The sequence below is a fragment of the Drepanopeziza brunnea genome (genome assembly GCF_022702325.1).
Source record: "Drepanopeziza brunnea f. sp. 'multigermtubi' strain 214-2 chromosome Unknown ctg19, whole genome shotgun sequence".
Taxonomy (NCBI): Eukaryota; Fungi; Ascomycota; class Leotiomycetes; order Helotiales; family Drepanopezizaceae; genus Drepanopeziza; species Drepanopeziza brunnea.
Window position 1 is genome coordinate 1,916,867 of NW_027094082.1, and position 19,252 is coordinate 1,936,118.

Here is a 19,252-nt window from a genome sequence, read left to right on the forward strand (position 1 = left end):
CGTCCATATTTCACTCCAAAGACATGATATCACTCGACAGTACCAGAAAGCTATTTGATCAACTATTGCGACAAATGCGCAACCTTCCCTCGTCCTGTACCGTCTTCCAGAGTCGCCTCGATACTGAGACTTGACTGAGTCGTCCATGGCAAGATGCCACGAAAGAAGAAGCCTGGGGCTCCACCACCCAAGACTAGAAGCCGGAATGGATGCAAGTGAGTTGGTTCTAGCTTTGTGTTCCAGTATCAAGATCCAAGGGGAGAATAATCCTAGCTCCTAGCGGGTGCAATTCGCTATGACCGGGCTCCAGACGGTGAGGCAGGCATTGGCATATAAACCAAAATTTCGAGGCTTTTTCTGATCGATGCTACTATCTCTTACGCAGTTTGCAGTCTTCCTGATGGCTGTGCAGTTTCTATAATTGTGATTACCTAACATCATCATTGGATTCTTATTACTTAGCTAACTTGCTTCCAGCCCATGCAAAGCTAGGAAAGTCAAATGTGACGAGAGGAGGCCGCATTGTTTGAACTGTGAACAACAGAATTCCAAATGCAATTATGACAGAATACTTAAGTGGGGAAACGAGGTTGGACCCTATAACTCGACGATACCCAAGGGGAAACGGCAGTCAGACGGCGATACGGTGCTACCGGACTTCTCTGCCAGACAGATAGTCTGTGGGCATAGCTCAGCAGATAGAAATATACCCAAGGATCCGCGTCCCCCATATCCCGTAGAAGAATCACCTGCGGGACCCAATGGGCCAACACACCGGAGTCTTCCGTTATTCAAAAGACCCAACAGCTCTGACCGTCCTTCGAGCGCAGGCAATCATCAATCTATACCTCCGCCGCCTGCTAGAGAACCGTACGTACCACTTGATCCTGCGTTGAGTAGAGAAGGCGTCGCTCCGTTTTTGCCTATTCCTGGCAATGGCCATCGATACCTTCAATCATTTGAAAGCTACAGACCAGCTGTGCACGAAATGAGGATATGTTTGCCTGAACCAGGCCCAGCAGTATCTTGGATGCGCGAAACAGCCAATGAAGACCCATCGATATCGACCCCCAATGATCACGATTTGAGAAGCCCAAGCGTTGGCACTTTCTCAAACCGAAGCACCACATTGAATGTCGACAGCCCAGCCTCTACGCCTCCGTTATTCATCGGCGCAAGAGATGATATACCAGATATCTGGAGTCATGACAGACCACTGAAGCGCATGCGTGCTCGATACGGGCATGATGCAGGCCCTTCCTATGACCTGTCAATGCCACCACCAAATTCTGGCAGCTTCACTCCTCACCATCCCGAGTTTTTGTCGACGTCTTATTACAACTCAGGATCCACCAGTAATCCGCTTACCCCAGCTTCGGACACTGGCGACGACGGCTACAGACCATACTCTTCACGATCCCCCCATCTTTCGCAGGATTCGCCTGATTTACGACGGTTATCCGTCAACTCCCTTCTTTCAGGGCCTCCAGGAATTCCTGCTCCGACGAGCAATCCGGAGGTACGAGACTGGTCCGTTGAGTACCAGGATACTTGGTCAGACTCCGTGATTTATGGCATCGATCGAGGGCTCAAAGACCTTGATATCAGAAGAAATGACGATATGAACGCGATCTCTGGGTCATCCCCGGTAACGTCTAGGGACCAGTTCGAGTATACCGTTGAAGACGACGGATATGCAGAGTTTGGATTCGGCATGGAAACCAACAATTCTGCATTCGCTAGTGGCAGCTACTACGACAAACCAGTCACCATCAGCATTCCGATATTTCACGGGGTGTTGCCGAGCAAGCTGAAAGAGAATCCTATGAACATTTTATACTTTCATCACTTCATCAACCACACGGCAGGCTGTCTAGTCCCGCATAACTGCTCTTCCAATCCTTTCAAGAGCATCCTACCACAAATGGCACTTCAAGACGATAATTTACTCAACCTTCTCTTAGCATACTCAGCTCTACACAGAGCTCGTCTGCTTCGTCAACCTGAACCCGAGCTTCGGATCGCCCTATGGGTCCAGGACATCTTTCCAAATCTCCGGAGAGCCCTTAATGAACCGGATCAGATCATCACCAACGCAAATCTTGCTACAGCAATAATGCTGGCATCTCTCGAAATCATTTCTCCGAGAGCCTTCGGTGTCGAAGTCCCGTGGCAGAACCATCTTGACACAGCTCGGCAGATGATTGCTGCAAGAGGGGGGCCACAGAACGTCCAGACGGCATCACGTGGAGACACGGTTCTGTCATTTCTCTGGAGTTGGTTCGCATATCTGGATGTTCTAGGTAGTCTGAGTGGTGTAAAAGCCAACTCGTCAACACTAGTAAGTGATCTCTTATTGTCTCCAAGTAGCCTAGGGCTGGCTTGCTAACGCTTCTTAGTCCTGGGTCTTGGACGTCGAAATCGATGACCAAGATGAGTACCAAATCGACTGTATTCTCGGCTTTACGAGTAAATGCGTTCGACTTTTGGCACGCGTCGCCGAACTCTCTCGGATGTGTGACAGCGAAAGGATCGACTCAAACCATGAGATAATAGCGGACTGGGAACCTTCCCAAGACATGGTCGACCGTGCAGAAAAGCTCGAAGACGAACTCATAGAATCGCGAGGACATCCCTCGAAATCCTGCACTCATATGCAAAGCTCTGGAGAAGCAGCGTTCCGATGGGACAGGGTCGAGATGACTGCGACTAACGAGGCATTCCACTGGGCTGGCTTGGTCCATCTGCACCGGAGAATACTCGGCAAGGACTCAACGCACCGTGACGTCCAGACAGCCGTTACCGAAATATTCGGGGCGTTAAATAAAGTCCGAAGAGGAAGCAGCGCAGAAGCATGCCTCCTCTTTCCGATGTTCACTGCGGGCTGCGATACGTCGGATGAGCGGAGACGAGCGGATATTCTGGAGAGGATCAAGGGGATGGAGTTGGTCGGCATGACGCAGATCCATAAAGCTCGCGCGCTCATGCAGCGAGTATGGGAGACGGGCAAACCTTGGGAGACTCTTGTGGCTGGGGAATTCTTTGGCTGATGATAGTACTCTTACTATTTGGGGGGGGGGGGGGGGGGGGGGTTGAACAGAATGATCATAGAAGCTCTGGTGGTTTGAATATAATGAATACTATTCATCTACTCATCAAAATTTGCAATCCTAACTCGTGACGATGAGGAGGGAATGTCGAAAGATGCTACCCACTTGAGCGAGATTTGGATTCTGGATTCTGGTTTCGGAGACGACGCGCTGTTCTGTTCTGTTCTGTTCTGAAGTTCATTTCATTTTCACATCATATCGCGTCTAGATACCTGGGTCGGTAGGTAATAGCGAGCACAGCAGCGTGTTTCTTAATGGCCGCCATGGAAAGTAGGGAAGCATACCTATCCTCCCCTCCCCCCATTCGATTGTTACTTGCCACTGTCACTGTTGTATCTACGGTATCCGGGTGTTTACCGAGAAGGGGGTGGCAAGAACGGCTAGCTAGGCGAGCGAGCGAGCGTACGGCGTATGTACGTAGTATTTATTAATCACACGCTGGGCCCTGGAGCTGGGGATGGGGGTCTTTCTTTCTATCTCTTGGGGCTCTTTTCGGAGCCTCTTCGGGGCGAGAAGAGCGGGCAGAGCAGAGTAGAGTAGAGGGAGGAGGAGGGGTAGGAGGGGGTCTCTCTCTAGTATCTAGCTTAGGTATCTCCTTCGCTCTTTGGCCTCTGGGTGATACTGATGTTTGCAACATGTTTATTTATTTAGAGGCGGGAGGTTTGCCTCTGCTGTGTTTTGGGTCGATGGATGGATGATTAGATAGATAGATAAGGCGTTCAAGGTTAAATTGGATTTAGATTATGGATTACTGAAAGAAAGGGGTTAAGGTTGTTTCTTTCTTTCTTCCTTTTTTTTTGAAAGGAGGGGAGGAAGTGAAGAAGGAAGAGTGTGAGCAAATGAGCAATTTATATACCCTTTACTTGAGCTTGTCTAAAAAAAAAAAAAAAAAAAAAAAAAAAAAAACCTCCATCAAGGATTCACTCTCATTTCTTTCCTTGACTTACTTTCACCCATACATCTCTTTTCTCTCTGTCTTTTATCTTTCTTATCTTGCGAGGAGAGAGAGAGGGGAATCGAGTCGCCCCCTCCTCGTTACTTCTCTCCCCTCCCCCCTTCTCTCTCCCCCTCTCTTTATACATATCATCCTGAAAACAAAACATTTCTTCAGAGCTCGGTTCTCTCTTACATAACTGTATAACTATCTTGTTATCTAATTATCTAATTATATAATCAGCTGAGCTGAGCTGAGCACAGGTCTGCCTCAAGCGAAAGTGGAAAGAAGGAAGAAGAATGAAAAGAAGAGAGGGAAGGCGAAGGCGTTTATTCGAGCGTCGAGGACGGGAAGGGGTTTGATCTTGCATGGTAGCGATTTAAGAAAAAAAAAAAAAGAAGAAGGCGATCTTGATTGCTTGTTGAAAGAGGAGGGGGAAGGAGGGGAAAACTCGAGAATTCTATTAGTTGTAGGGGGGGGGGGGAAGGGGTTTAAATAAAAATGTTTACTGCCTGCGGCTAAGACTCTGGGTATGAATGAAAGCGAGATGGAGAGAGAGAGAGAGAGAGAGAGAGAGAGAGAGAGGTTCTTTCTTCTTCGTGTGGATAAGGAGACGTTTTTGGTTTTGAGATTGGGGCTTGGAGTTTGAAGTTTGTTTTGGTTAAGAAGGATAGGTAGGGTGAGAGAAGGGGATAGATCGATAGATGGATCGATGGATACCTTTTACTTCTACTTCACTTCACAGAGCGGATATCCTTCCCCGTATGCTGAGGAAGCTACAAGAGGACGTCCTCCTTGAAACCACGCAAAATAATCAGGACGAGAGCGAGAGAGAGAGAGCGAGAATTTCCGATGCAAGAAAGTTCATTTGTTTCTCTTGTCCTGCCTGAAAGTCGTTTCGTGAGATCTCTATGGTACATAAAGAAAGAAAAGGGAGGAAAGGAACATCATCTTTTGCCCGTCTACGCCGCCTGTGCCCAGATGCCAGAAGTGGTATTAAAAATCGGGAAAAGGAGAGAGAAGAAGAGAAAAAAGGAGAACAGAATCCCAAGGTCTGCCAGAGAACCCTGAGTTGGTACTAAAAACGCGTATGCAGGAAAGCCGTAGGGGGCGGGTTTCGGTTGTCTTTCGAAGACATTTGTCATGGCCAGCAAGAACGTTACCGGGGATAGCCGTGTGAAAATGAGACGGTGGTGTTACCCAACCGTCTACATTTTGCCGGCACCGGCGCCGGCGGCGACGGAGGCCTCGACGCCGCTGGCCTTCTCGGCGGTGTATTGGTAGGGGACTTTCAAGGTGCACTCCTGGGTGATGCGGGTGGTGCTGGTGCCGGTGAGGATGTTGTTGACGTCGCAGATGGAGCCGGGCTCGGCGGAGTCGAGGTCGGTGACCATAGCGAGTTTGGCTGGAAGGGTGGTATGTTAGTACGTGCTCGTTTTGGAGAGGATGTCGGCAAAAGGGGCTGGAAGAGGAGGAGGGTGTGATAGTCAAGAGCATGAAATGATTGACTAGCTAGGGTGTTGCTCTTGTGTCTTTGCTTGGAACTTACTATCGTTGAAGACGCATTCCTCGACGTAGACCTGAGCGCCCATGCGAGAGTTGATACCAGATGTCTGGGTGCCGGTGACGTGGTTGTTGAAGATGTGGACGGTTCCGAATCGGACGGATGGGAGACGGGAGTTGACCTTGTCGAACAGGTTGTGGTGGTAGGTGATGTGGAACTTGCCGCTATCTTTGGTAGCCGCTTTGTCTGAGTGACCGACGAGAGAGCCCTTCCACTACATCAAAATACTAGCGTCAGCACTGGGCTCGGGTATGGTATGATTGACTTCGGGGTGGTCTTCACGCCTTCCCTTGGAACACATGTTTTCATAGCACCATATCCAGGAACATCGATGTACAGGCAGAGATTTGTACTTACGTGTCCCGAGAACTTGTTCCAGGAGACGGTGATATCATCAGCGGCGTGGGTGATATCCAACAGTCCTGTTGGGCTGATCAGTATTTCAAGTTCAAGTAATAAGGTTGGCAATATTCCTCACCATCGTAGTCATCCTTGCCTCCAGTTAAGCCCATGGAGGCGAAGGTGTTGTGGTCAATCCAGATTTTCGTCGACTCGCTGATGGCGAGAAGGTCGCTCTTGGCTGGAGCAGGGCCCATAGCCAAGTTCTGAAAGATGACATTCTCTCCCTTGCGCACACGAAAGCCAGTGTCCTTGACACCCGCGCTCGCCCCCTTTCCGAGGACGGAGGTGTTGCTGCCAACATCGACGACACCGCAACCCGAGATCATGCCCTCGATGTAGACAATCTTCTTGCTGGTATCCTTCTTGTTGACAGCAGCGATGAGAGCCTCGCAAGATGAGACTGTCGTTTCGGTTCCGCCAGCACCTCCAGTAGTTGCTGCACCGTAACCGATAGGAGACTCTGCCCGAGCTTGAATGCGGGCAGGAACAGCGACAGATGAGGAAATGAGCCCGAGAGCAGCGACGAGGACTTGAGACTTCATTTTGATGGTGTTGTAAAGTGAGTTCAAAAGACTAGCTTGATTGAAACGACTTTTTTGGTTTTTGAAGATCGGTTAAAGGGAACGTTTGAAAAATAACGACTGAGTGAAGGAGCGATTGAAAAAAGTGAGCAGGGAAGTGAATGTAATTGATGATGTGAATGAATGACTTGAATGCGAAGAGATGGTGATCTTTAAGTACCTATGGTGAGGTCTTCTGGACTTCTCACGGCGGCTAGCATGGACTTCAGGTGCCCCTCCTCGTCAATTCTTCCGATCCACTAAACATAGTGCTTTAGTAGGCAGATAGATGAATTGGAGAGATGATATGCTTAATTCGCAGCTTGCCGATTGACCAAGTAAAGGTTGCCGGTGCTGAGTCTATCGTGCTACGAAATGCTTACCCACTCTGCAGTCGAAATAAACGTCCCTGGCCATCGAGATAGGGGGTCGCTTGTGGGCTAAGATGGGGCGAAATCTTTGCGTCCAAGAGCTTCCAAGAAGTCGAATAAAGTGTTCCAACGCAACAAGGGCGGGAAGAAACATCAGGTCAGGAATAAACAAGACGGTATGGCGGTGCATATGTGGCCGAGACAATGCCTCGAATCGTATTGTTACGATCATGCCAGAGCTCCAATTCTCCCAATATGAAATCTTGTCGCCAACCCCACACTATGCGATACATCGGCAACCAGTCAACAAAGTGCACATGGATTCTCACCAGCCTCTGAGGGGAAAAGGAGATTGCAGTGGATAGAATGATTTGTTTCCACCGAAGAGATACTCAGAATGGTGGAAAATGTCCCTCGAATAGGCCTTGAAGTCAACAAGCCTATCAGAGCAGGTCCATTACTACATCAAAATAACCGAAATATTCACGAACGCCTCGATTGACGATATCAACAGTCGAAGTTGGTTGTATGAGCGATGGCTGGTATGTTCGTGGGCTAGTCAGTCACATCCTTACTCGAGAGCCTGGGTCATACATAGAGTACAGATTTGCGAGTTCTGATAGAAGTTGTCCACAATTCGAGGATGTGGAAACGGTCTCCACGAGCCTTTCAATATCGATCGCCTAGGCCGCTAATCTGAAACCTGAGGTGGCAAAGCCATCTATCTCCTGCATACGGAGTAGGCTCGCTTAAGTCTTAGCACACTTGCATATTTTGACTTCATAGGCAGCCTCACCATCTTATGGCTTGGTGTCTGCAATAATCTGAGAAAATGATACTTATTGAGATTCCTCGAACGGTAAGGAACCCATTCTTAGATTCGCTTTTGTCAAGACTTCGAACCATTGAGTTAAGCGAATTCGGGGGCTGGGTCAGAGCCCGGTATTTTTTATTGGCTTGGCAACGCTCTGGGGGTATTGACGAAGCAATGAATGCATTGAACATCACGTCGCGGAGTATTACCCGCCTTCCTAGCGCTTAGGTTGGATAAAGTGGAGTTGTGATTGTCCGTGCAACCAGCTCTACTGTACTGTACTGTAGCATTCATTGCCCTTGTTCCATATTTTTTCCCCGCAATACTACTTACCTGTATCTACTTCTCACTGCAGTATCGGCTAAAGCCTTTGTTTGACCTTTGCAACGGATTCGATAATGCTGTTGATAAATACGCTTAAGTAGGCTACTAGTTGCATAATTGATAGAGGACCGACCATAAGTACGTAGTACCTTTTTGATGTTGACGACGCCAGGTCTTGTTATTTGCTCGTGGCGGGTCTCTTGCAGTGCGCAGTGCAGAGCCCCAAGGGGAGCAAGGGTAGATTGTCGCTATGCTTTGGCTCGTGCCACCGTGCAGTAGCGCGCTGCTAGGCTTGTTCCGCAGATTAAGGATTGAAGACGTTTTGCAATACAGTGTTCCAACCTGTCGGGCCAGTACTGTACGGATTGAGGTAGCGTCCTTAAAGTACAAATTCAAAATCAGGTCGTTTTCCACCTGCTGTGGATCTCCAAATCCCCTGGTTTTTCATAGATATATTTTTATTATGATATAGTAGGCTAGCAGTCATAACCCTGATGGGGTCCAAGAATGCAGCACACGTTTGGATATTGCAATAAGCAACTTTTCTTAACCGTTTTCAGAATTTCAAGTTCCAAGATACATCGTCATCGAGTCTTGGCTATCTGCGAATATGCTCGTAGCCGCTTCACGGATTCTCCTTGTGCCGATTTGAGCACGCGCCTGAATGATGGGCTCTTGTGCTACGTTGTATATATTATCATAGCTCAGCAGCTCTATGCCCTCAAAAGATCAATGACGTCTATTTCGACTTGGGATATGCGCGATCTGAAAAGTAAACTCAACACTTTGCAGACAGATTCCGTTGTTTCCCTTCTCTATGCCAATGCAACGACGAAGTGGGAATTTCCTAGTATGTTGTTGCATAGTCCAGGATGAAGACATCACTAGCGAACATCGCAGAAGCCGTCTACTTGTCGGTTAGCACCATGAAAAGAGTGTGTTTGAGGCACATTTATTGGCATCGAGTCTTGCGTGTGGAAAAGAATGTGCATTGCTATTGGTATGGCCGCATGCCGTAGCCGACACCGCTAACGATCTGAACCGTTCTACCGACGTCATCAAGAGGAAAGACAATGTACGGAGATACAGCGGTTAAGTCTTGTGACCCTCGCCGCTCCCGAGCCACTATCCTGAACCGAATTGAGCAATAACGTGACCGTCAGCACCGGAACGTTGAAGAACCTTATTTTGACATTGGCCAATTAAGTTAAGAAAAGTGGTTATGAGGCGCCGAGAGTTACAACGCTTAGCCGCTGTACCTCCATGCAGAGTGAAAGTATAATTTTGCAAGGACTTTTATCCGGGCTTTAACCCAATAATTAACTTACTTACGCTGTACAACGATTCAGAAGCTGGTCTGTGCAGTGGAGTTGACAAGGCCTTGAGCCAGCCATTCGGAAACTACCGCGGTACGATTTAGAGCGCCAAAAGTACTACGTAGTAGTAATACTACTAAGTACTACTAGTACGTACTACGTAGTAGTCTGGCTTGATTTTTTTTCTCCGTAGAGTGGGAGGCGGCCCGCGGGCGGGGTTTAGTATTGGTAGTGGAATTCATTCATCAGGTCCCAACCAAGCTCCCTGTGCACCATCTCATTACCGAGCCAAAACATCCGATACTCCCCACGAAATAGCAAGCAGTTAGCCGACCATCAGCTCATTGCGGAAGAGAGTGTCTACCTCCGTATGAGCAGCCCTGCTATTATCCTCGCCTCAGCTCTACCCGCAAAATTCGGTAAGTGGAATTCGTCCTTGTGATGCTAGAGAGGCTTGGAGGGTTAGCACGAACATAGGCAAAGCCGAAAATTAGATATATTACCTAGTTCAACCGTAAATACAGCACGTAGAAATCTTCAGACGGAAGAGACGGTGTGCGGGTCTGCCAATAACGTTTAATCTTTCTTTCTTGATTGATCAGTGCGTTGACTGCGCAGAGGGCCAATTGATCTCGAAACCATGCTGGAGCCACAATTAACATACGTAGTACAACTACTACTATCTTCACCGATTAATTGTAGAAGTCAAAACCTGCCAATACAGGCAGTGCGTCGATCTGTATGGCATTTCTCTATGAGCAAGTATTAGCGTTGCATCTTTAAGTGAGATCCTTACTCCGTCCTTGTAAGTAGAAGAATAGGTAATCGTCGGCTCGATTCGGTGGGCCTCCTTTCATCCTTTCGGTCTATTAGCTCGGCTACGAGACGCCGTTCGGTAAAGCCCCTGAAAAACACCGTATGTCTTCCATCATGTGAAAAAATAGTAAAATAGTAAAAATAATAGTAATATTACAAAGATATCCCATTTAATCCGATCATTCTTCTTTTTCCCTTTGTTGCGAAATGTTATACACGTTATAACCAAGTATCTTGGAGCCGGTCCACGTGACACGATCCCCTGGGCTCGGGCCAAGACAGAAAACCACCGAGTCTCGGTCTCCGCAATTGCTCGGATCGGTAACCCCAACTACGCCGGGTCCCCAACCATATTCCAAATAAAGGGCGTCATACCCCGCGACAGAGACCCGTCATGGGTAAAGCCGTCAACGTCCTATCCGGCATCCTCGTCTCCAGCACCGTCGCGTATATACTGCCCCTATAAGTCCCTTGGGCCCCCGGACTTCAACATCTGGGTCTTCCTCCTGCTCATCGGGATCAAGCTAAGACAATGCCTACCCACTCCGCATACCCCCTGATCGATGTCCCAGATGTGGATCTGTGGACCTTCTTGTTCGAGAGAAAGGACCGACCGTTTCCTGACGACAAAGGTAGGATTCTGCGGCTAGGATTACTAGGTGGTTAGAGGGGAAAGAAGGGCTGATGAATTCGGGTTGCAGTGATCTATGTTGACCCCGATGCGAATCGGTCGTATACTTTTGGACAGGTCCGTAGTACGGCTCTTGAGTTTGGCAAGGGCTTGAGGGCAGTCTGGGAGTGGAAGAAAGGCGATGTGCTGGCAGTATACACGCCCAATTGCATCGACACGCCTGCATTAATATGGGGTACACATTGGGCTGGAGGAATCATCTCTCCTGCGAACCCTGGATATACTGTAGATGAACTGGCATTTCAATTGAAGGACTCGGGAGCGAAGGCATTGGCGACACAGAAGCCGTTCCTGAAGACGGCGCTGGAAGCATGCAAGAAGGTCGGAATCGATGAGGATCGAATTATCTTGATCGGGGACGAGAGGGACGAGACGATGAAGTTCAAGCACTTCACAGGTATCAGGAACCTTGCCGGAACGAGCAGATACAGGAAGGCAAATATTGATCCGAAGAAGGATCTAGCGTTCCTGGTCTACAGTTCTGGCACTACTGGGCATCCCAAGGGCGTCATGTTGAGCCACTCCAACATTGTGGCGAACACCTTGATGTTAACTGCTGGCGAAGCCGGGAACTTGACATGGAACGGGGGGCCGAAGAAAGAAGGCGACAAGATATTGGCCTTCCTCCCCTTCTTCCACATCTACGTACGTTTCTAGTCCTCTGGGTCTTCAAGTGGATACTGACATCTACTCCCTCAGGGCCTGACCTGTCTCATCCACCAATCGATCTACGGCGGCCTCCAACTGATCGTGATGCCAAAGTTCGAGCTCGAGAAGTTTTGCAGCCACATCCAGAGCCACGCTATCACAATGATCTACATCGTGCCTCCCGTGATTCTGCTCATGGCGAAATCGCCGGTCATCGACAAATACGACCTGTCCTCCATCCGGATGATGAACTCCGGCGCAGCTCCTCTGACCAGAGATCTCGTAAACGCCGTATACAAGCGCCTCAAAATCCCCATCAAGCAAGGCTACGGCCTCAGCGAGACGAGCCCCACGACGCACGCGCAACCTTGGGAGCAATGGGACAAGACCATCGGCAGCGTCGGCAAGCTGCTGCCCAACCAGACGGCGAAGTACATGTCTGAGGACGAGAGGGAGGTGCCGGCCGGCCAAACAGGCGAGCTCTGGATCAAGGGTCCGAACATCTTCCTCGGCTATCTGAACAACGCAGCCGGCACTCAAAACGCCCTGACGGCCGACGGTTACTTCAAGACAGGGGACGTCGGCTACCAGGACAAGGACGGCAACTTCTACATCACGGACCGCATCAAGGAGCTCATCAAGTACAAGGGCTTCCAGGTCCCGCCGGCAGAGCTCGAGGGCTACCTCATCGGCCACCCGGACATTGATGACGTGGCCGTCATCGGCGTCGAGGACCGCGAGCAGGCCACGGAGGTGCCGCGGGCGTACGTGGTGCCGAAGCGAGGCGTCGAGAGGGGCAAGGAGAAGGAGCGGGAGATTGTGGGCTGGTTGGCGCAGCGGGTGGCTGGGCACAAGAAGCTGAGGGGCGGCGTGCGGTTTGTCGATGAGATTCCGAAGAGCGTGAGTGGTAAGATACTGAGGAGGGTGTTGAAGGCGCAGGCTGCTGCTGAGGAGGAGGAGGAGGAGGAGGAGGAGAAGAAGAAGATGGGCGCAAAGGCGAAGCTGTAAAAGTGGAATCCATTGGCGGGTGTGTGCACCGGCTGGCTATTGAAAGGGCGAGTGGGCGAGTGGGCGGGCAGGCGGGCAGATGGGTGTGGCTGGGCTGGGCTGGGTTGGACACAAGAACCGATGTCGTTAGATATCAGCTGAAATGATGAAAATGATGCATAGAGAACTTTGAAATGTTCCTGCTTGGTTCTGGTTCTGGTTCTGGTTCTGGTTCTCGGTTCGGTTCGGTTCGGTTCGGACCGGCTGGTCTAGTTCACATTGAAATTCTCATGTTGATATATATATGTATCATGTATCATCATGTTACGCGATTTCCAATTCTCCATTCACCCTTTCTCTCTCTCTCTCTCTCTCTCTCTTTCCTAGGTACCCCCGTAGGTAAAGTAAAGGTCTCTTTCATCTTCCAACTCGAATGCTTGGAAAAGGAAAGGAAAGGTGAAAACAAGTGAGTTCTGGCTGCCAGGCGCCCTCGCGCTCTGATTGATGCGATGACAGCTGGCTCGCCAACTTCTTCTTGGAAGCAGCTACCAATTACCGGTCGTGTAGCAGCATGCTTTAAGGAGAAGCCAGCTGTCAGAGAAGAAAAAAAAAAAAAAAAAAAAAAAAAAAAAAAAAAATTTGAGCCAAGCTCCAAGAAGTCTACCGCTCCTCCTAATTCGTAGTACCTATTAGGGCCCTATTCTGAATACCGGTAGGTACTACGGTACGTGAAGTGTGGCTGGCCAGCAGGGATGGCGGCGGGTGGGGAGAATAACTTTTTAGGCAAGCAGATCGCTGCTGAGGACTCTCGGCTCTGGGAGAGTAGCATCCATGGTAATGGTAATATAGCTAGGTAGGTAGTCCAATCTGACCAGAGGTCTTTTTTAAAAAAAAAAAAAAAAAAAAAAAATCCTGTCACTTACCGACAGACAGACAGCCTTTCGAGGCGTTGAAGGGTGTAGTGTAGCACGGGGTCTCCCTTTGAGTGTAAACGTAAACATTTTAACTGAGTAGGTAACTAGGTACCTACCTACTTACCTATCTTTACTTGATAGATTGGGCCTTGCAGTGTAGGGAGTGTAAGATTGTTAGATAGACAGACAGATAGATAGACAGACAGATGGGCCGTCTCTCTCCTTTCGCAGCTGGCAATGAGAATGAGAATGAATGTCAGATGCCGTGCTGGTTGTGTGAGGTGCAGATAATCACTTCTCCTGGCTCGGTTACGGTCATGGGATGTTCTCGCCGGCTGAGGCTGAGGCTGAGGCTGGACTCGAGTCAAAGTTGTTCTTTCTTCTTTCGCTCGCGTGTTATTTTTTGTTCATGTCTACGAAGACCAAGTACCAAGTACCCAAAAAAAAAAAAAAAAAAAAAAAAAAAAAAAAGGGAGACACCATCTTGCTTCTGAGGTTCGTTCTTCAATTTTACGTCTTGTTTTATTTTATTTACTGAAGTCTAGGGGAAAGAAAGTAAGGTAGGTGAATCAGAAAGAACAAGAAGAAGAAGAAGGAGAGCCCATGACAGCACGACCATTACGAGATGGTGCATTTGGAAGGCAAGCTGCAGGGACCCTCTTTGTCTTTGCCCTCCTCCACTGTAGATATCTCCTGATTCGCACTGGGGTTCGCGCTCGCCTGGGTATTTTGATTAGGTGATGTCGTCGTCGCTGCTGCTGCTGCGTCTCCGTTGCTGTTTCCGGTTGCAGCTTCCGCGGCCTTGGGTCCATCTAGTCACGCGAAGCTGACTTTCTTGATGGTCTCGCCGAACTGCTGGCCCTGGATGGTAGCGACCTCCAGCTCGAGGGCGGAGGGGGAACGCATACCGTCGCCACCCGCGAAGGTGCCGGCTCCCCAGGGCGACCCGCCCCGGACTTCCGAGATGTTGGTGAGCTGGCCGAAGCTGTGCTTGTAGCCGAGAGGAACGTAGATGACTGCATGGGAGAAGGGGTTAGCGTTCGGGGTTGAGGCTAGGTGGTAGACCGGGGGAGAGGGTAGCCGACACGAGGGCAAGGAAGACTTACTGCCGTGGTGGGTGAAGGTGGAGAGGGTCGCGATGGCAGTGCTCTCCTGTCCACCGCCAGGAGACGCGGAGGAGATGAAGACGCCGGCATACTTGCCCCAGAGACCACCGCTTGCCCACAGGCCGCCGGTGGCGTCCCAGAAGGACTTCCACTGGGCGGGGAAGTTGCCGTATCGGGTCGGGATGCCGAAGAGGAAGGCATCGTAGGTCGCGAGGATCTCGGGGGTGATGACGGGGTACTCAGACTTGGGAGGAGCGTGCATCTGGTCGGGGTTAGGGATTGGGGATATGTAAGGCGGGGGAGGAGAAGGAGGAGGACGGGGGTACCTTGGTGAGAACTTCTTCGGGCAGCGTCTCGGCGACTTGGAAGATGTCGGCCTCGATGCCGGCCTTGGACAGGCCAGCCTTCTCGGCTTCGGCGAGGGCCTTGATGTGGCCGTACATGGAGTACTGGGTGCGAGCCAGAGTCAGAAGACACTCTTGTCCTTGGAGAGAGAGGTGGAGGGTCAACTCACAAAGACGATTGCGACTTTAGGAGCCATGGTGAGATGGGGAGGAGTGGGATGTGTGGGATGTGTGGGAGGTATGGAGGTATGGAGGTATGGAGGTATGGAGGTATGGAGGTATGGATGTATATGGATGGATGCAATGGATGTGTTGATGTATGAAGGGAGAAGTAGAAGAGAACAGAGCAGAAGGACGAGACGGACAGGTCTTTATATATCTGTTCCAAGCTCAGCTCCCCCAAGCTGCCCCTCCCTCTCACCCCCCACCTCCTCCCCCTCCCCCCACCTCTCTCACCCCTCACCTCCCCTGCATCGCATCATTCGTATTGGGTCGGGGCTGGAACTCAATTGGCCAATCAACCGACGGATGCCGGCTGACAGATCCTCAGCTAAGCGTTTTGCTTGCAGTGCTAGCCTGCTAATCAATAATCAATAAAAGCTAAGCTACCTTATCTAAGCAGTCCGATAGATAATCTGGCCCATCTACTTACCTAATCAATAAGTATCTGTACGGAAACAGGATACGAAGTGCTCCATCCGGCTAGCTGCCCCGCCCTGCCGCTGCCCGCCTCTGCCCGCCTCTGCCCTGCCCCTCTTTCCCGGCTCCCCGAGCACTCACGTGAGGCCGTGACAGGCCACCAAAAAAAAAAAAAAAAAGTCACGTTGAGCGGAAATTCCACTTCCACATCCAGGCTGACCAACCCAACCCAACCCCACCCAAAAAGCATGCCTCATGCCTCATGCCCAGTCCATCCCCCATCTCCCTCCGTGCCATTGCACCTCGTCTCTCCCTTCTCCCACCACCAACCCGATGTCTCCATCACCACCATCACCACCATCACCAGATCCCACCCGGGATCCCACCACCACTCCGACCGCCCACACGTCTAGCTTCGGTCCAGCCCAAGCATCCCCAGAGTCCCTGGCGAGTCCCGAGTAGTCATAGAGGGAAGAAGACCAAAGCAACTTTCAAGCTGGATGACCTCCCTCAAGCTGGTTTGCCCGACCCGCATGAGCTTCCCCAGGGTGTCATTCCGCTGGAGCCACTGCAGCTGGAGAAAGATGCCCCTCCAATATACTCCACCGTGGTCCAGCAGGCCCGGGCCAACATGCGGAAATTTGAAAATTGTGTCCTACTTACCCGTGTCGGCGGCTTCTACGAGTTGTACTTTGAACATGCCGAGAAATTTGCCCCTCTGTTGAATATAAAGTGTGCCCGGAGACCGACGAGACCTGGTGCGCCGGTGGTCCCCATGGTACGTGGAGCCCCTCGGGCTCCCCTGCCGTAAGACGTATTGCTGATGCGCGAGACTGTAGGCGGGCTTCCCATTTTTTCAACTGGAAAGATATCTCAAAATCCTCGTCAAAGACTTAAGCAAGTACGTTGCTATTGCAGAGGAGTTCCCAAATGATGCTTCTGGCAAGGTCAAAGCCGGAGGATTGATGCATGATCGGAAGGTTACCCGTATCATCACTCCTGGGACGCTGATTGATGAGAACTTCATGGACCCGTTTACCAATAACTATATTCTTGCTATCCATGTCACGGGCTCGTCTGGTTCGGAGCCCTCTCGCGATGATGCGCTTGAAGCGAACCGCGTCCCCGATCTGCCCACCGGCCTTGCTTGGCTAGATCTTTCAACTGGGCATTTTTTTACCCAATACACAACGCTTTCATCTCTGCCGTCGCTTCTGGCTCGCATAAGTCCATCGGAGATTGTCCTGGACGAGGACCTCCAAGCATCGAAAGATCATGGTATATTTCAAGTCTTGGCTGATGATCATCACCATCTGATCGCTTACACCAGTCCGTCACATCTCATGGGACTAGCCAACTGGGAGCCAATGCTGGAATCGTCTGTCCCTATCGGGCAGATCGACGAATTTACAGCCGAGGAGGTCGCTGCTGGAAGTTCTCTGCTTCAATATGTCGAGACTCGCTTACAGGGCTCGAACGTCAAGCTCCAGCCACCAATTCGACAGCTTGACATGATGAGTATTGACAAGAACACTATGAGAGCTTTGGAGATCAAGAAGACCATGAAGGAGGATAACAGCACGGGCAGTCTGTTGCACACGATTCGACGAACCGTCACTCAAGGCGGTGCCAGGCTGTTGGATAACTGGCTAAGTAGGTTCTCCACTATTAGGTCAAGACACGAATGCTAAGACAGATGTCAGGCTCTCCGTCAACCTCGCTAAATGTAATCAATTCTAGACTGGACCTCGTCCAGCACATGTTAGACAACGAACTTCTTCGCGAACGCATCACGACGCTCCTCAAACGAAGTCACGACTCTCATCGTCTGCTCCAGAAATTTGCATTTGGTCGAGGCGACCCAGACGATCTCCTAGCTTTAGCAAGCACCGTCTACGCAACTCAAGATATCGTGGCAACACTGTCTGAAGACACATGGGAAGATGCCTGCATTCAAGGAATGACCAGCCGTATCGACCTCATGGAACCCAGCGCCCTCGCAACGCGCATCCGGGAGGCAATAGACGAAGAAGGAATCATGCAACAGCACCGCCTCGAGGATGGCGAAGCGGGAACGATGCAAGCTCTCGCCAAATCAATTGTCGACGCAGAAGGCTCCCCTTCAGACGCTTCCATCCTACCCAAATCAGCATCCTCTAAGAGGAAGTCCACCAGCATCCGCGAATACTATTCCGAGGACAACGAACCATGGATCATGAAGCCCGCCGCCAGCCCGACACTCACACGCCTACACCAAGATATCGTCTCCCTCACTTCGGAAAAACAAGCACTAGCAGAATCCCTCTGTCACCGTCTTGGCGCTACAACACTCACTCTGCAATTCCGCCCCGGCCTCGGCCACATCTGTCATATCAAAGGCAAAGACACGAAGCTCGACTTCGGCGAAGTCCGCAGCGTCAGCTCCAGCAAAAGCACACGCTCTTTCCATCACCCGGAGTGGACCGCCTTAGGCCAACGAATAGACCAATGTAAAACACACATCCGCGCCGAAGAAACCAGTGTCTTCCACGCTCTGCGCTCGCAAACAATTTGCAATATCGTCAAGCTCCGGCGGAACGCGGCCGTTCTCGACGAACTCGACATTGCATGTTCCTTCGCCACCCTCGCGTCTGAAAAGCGCTGGACGAGACCGATCCTCAATCTCGGCACCTCGCACAAGATCGTCGGCGGTCGGCACCCCACGGTCGAAGGTGGATTAGAAGTCGAAGGCAGGACATTCGTAACCAACGACTGCTTCGTCGGCACGCCGCAGAAGATCTGGCTCATCACCGGGCCAAACATGGCCGGGAAGTCGACCTTCCTGCGACAGAATGCGCTCATCACCATCCTGGCGCAGGTCGGGTCCTACGTGCCGGCCGCGTACGCGGAGCTCGGCATCGTGGACCGCCTGTTCTCGCGCGTGGGCAGCGCGGATGACCTGTATAGGGATCAGAGCACGTTCATGGTGGAGATGCTCGAGACGGCGGCGATTCTCCGGGGGGCGACGCGGCGGAGCTTCGTGGTCATGGATGAGATTGGGCGGGGCACGACGCCGCGGGATGGAGAGGCGGTGGCGTTTGCGGTACTGCGGCACCTGTGGGAGGTGAATGGGTGCAGGACGCTCTTTGCGACGCATTTCCATGGATTGGCCGAGAGGGTGGAAAGGGAGGGCGAGGAAGAGAAAAGGAACGAGGGGAAAGCGGATGGGACTGGAGGCATGAAGAAGGATGTAGGGTTTTGGTGCACGGATGTGCACGAGGACGAGGTGGGCGCGGGATTCCGGTATATCCATCGGCTGAGAGAGGGCGTCAACAAACGGAGCCACGCGCTGAAGGTTGCGCGCTTGGCTGGCCTCCCGGAGACTGCTATTGCTGCTGCCAGGAGGGTGTTGGAAGATGGGGATGTGTGATGTGTAAGTGAGATGGAGAGTCGACGACGACGCATGACGATTTGGTTGTATAGTAGGTAGGTAGAGAGAGTGAGTATAATTTGTTTTATTCTGGGGTATGTATGGTATGCATACGGATTGTAGGATTGGGCATTTGTATGATATAGTCTTGTATTGTATTTATTCCCAGGTGTGCAGGGCTTGGATGAGCCTGTGATTAGATGGCTGTATATTATATATATATATATATATATATCTCTCTCTCTCTCTCTTTCTTTTTTTTTTTTGCTTATAATTACTTGTTCGCATGGGAAAGTACCTCCC

The 19,252-nt window shown here is 50.8% G+C and overlaps 5 protein-coding genes across 5 annotated transcripts; 3 read left to right on the plus strand and 2 right to left on the minus strand.

The window, feature by feature from the left end:
- Positions 1-153: 153 nt before the first annotated feature.
- Positions 154-3,050, plus strand: L3040_009321 (uncharacterized protein; the record flags this gene model as incomplete). The annotated part of the gene is made up of 3 exons (XM_007290302.2): positions 154-215; positions 478-2,341; positions 2,400-3,050. The coding sequence occupies 3 exons, from the start codon at positions 154-156 to the stop codon at positions 3,048-3,050; spliced, it is 2,577 nt and encodes an 858-aa protein (XP_007290364.2).
- A 2,202-nt stretch (positions 3,051-5,252) lies between these two features.
- L3040_009322 (uncharacterized protein) lies at positions 5,253-6,552 on the minus strand (the record flags this gene model as incomplete). The annotated part of the gene is made up of 4 exons (XM_007290301.2): positions 5,253-5,449; positions 5,594-5,822; positions 5,966-6,030; positions 6,087-6,552. 4 exons carry the CDS (start codon positions 6,550-6,552, stop codon positions 5,253-5,255), a joined length of 957 nt encoding a protein of 318 aa, XP_007290363.2.
- Positions 6,553-10,743: 4,191 nt separating this feature from the next.
- On the plus strand, positions 10,744-12,558 carry L3040_009323 (uncharacterized protein; the record flags this gene model as incomplete). The annotated part of the gene is made up of 3 exons (XM_007290300.2): positions 10,744-10,843; positions 10,913-11,547; positions 11,602-12,558. 3 exons carry the CDS (start codon positions 10,744-10,746, stop codon positions 12,556-12,558), a joined length of 1,692 nt encoding a protein of 563 aa, XP_007290362.2.
- A 1,709-nt stretch (positions 12,559-14,267) lies between these two features.
- Positions 14,268-15,098, minus strand: L3040_009324 (uncharacterized protein; the record flags this gene model as incomplete). Its single annotated transcript, XM_007290299.2, has 4 exons — positions 14,268-14,467; positions 14,558-14,819; positions 14,884-15,006; positions 15,072-15,098. 4 exons carry the CDS (start codon positions 15,096-15,098, stop codon positions 14,268-14,270), a joined length of 612 nt encoding a protein of 203 aa, XP_007290361.2.
- Positions 15,099-15,802: 704 nt separating this feature from the next.
- On the plus strand, positions 15,803-18,949 carry L3040_009325 (uncharacterized protein; the record flags this gene model as incomplete). Its single annotated transcript, XM_066155931.1, has 3 exons — positions 15,803-16,318; positions 16,380-17,193; positions 17,244-18,949. 3 exons carry the CDS (start codon positions 15,803-15,805, stop codon positions 18,947-18,949), a joined length of 3,036 nt encoding a protein of 1,011 aa, XP_066010211.1.
- Positions 18,950-19,252: the final 303 nt, after the last annotated feature.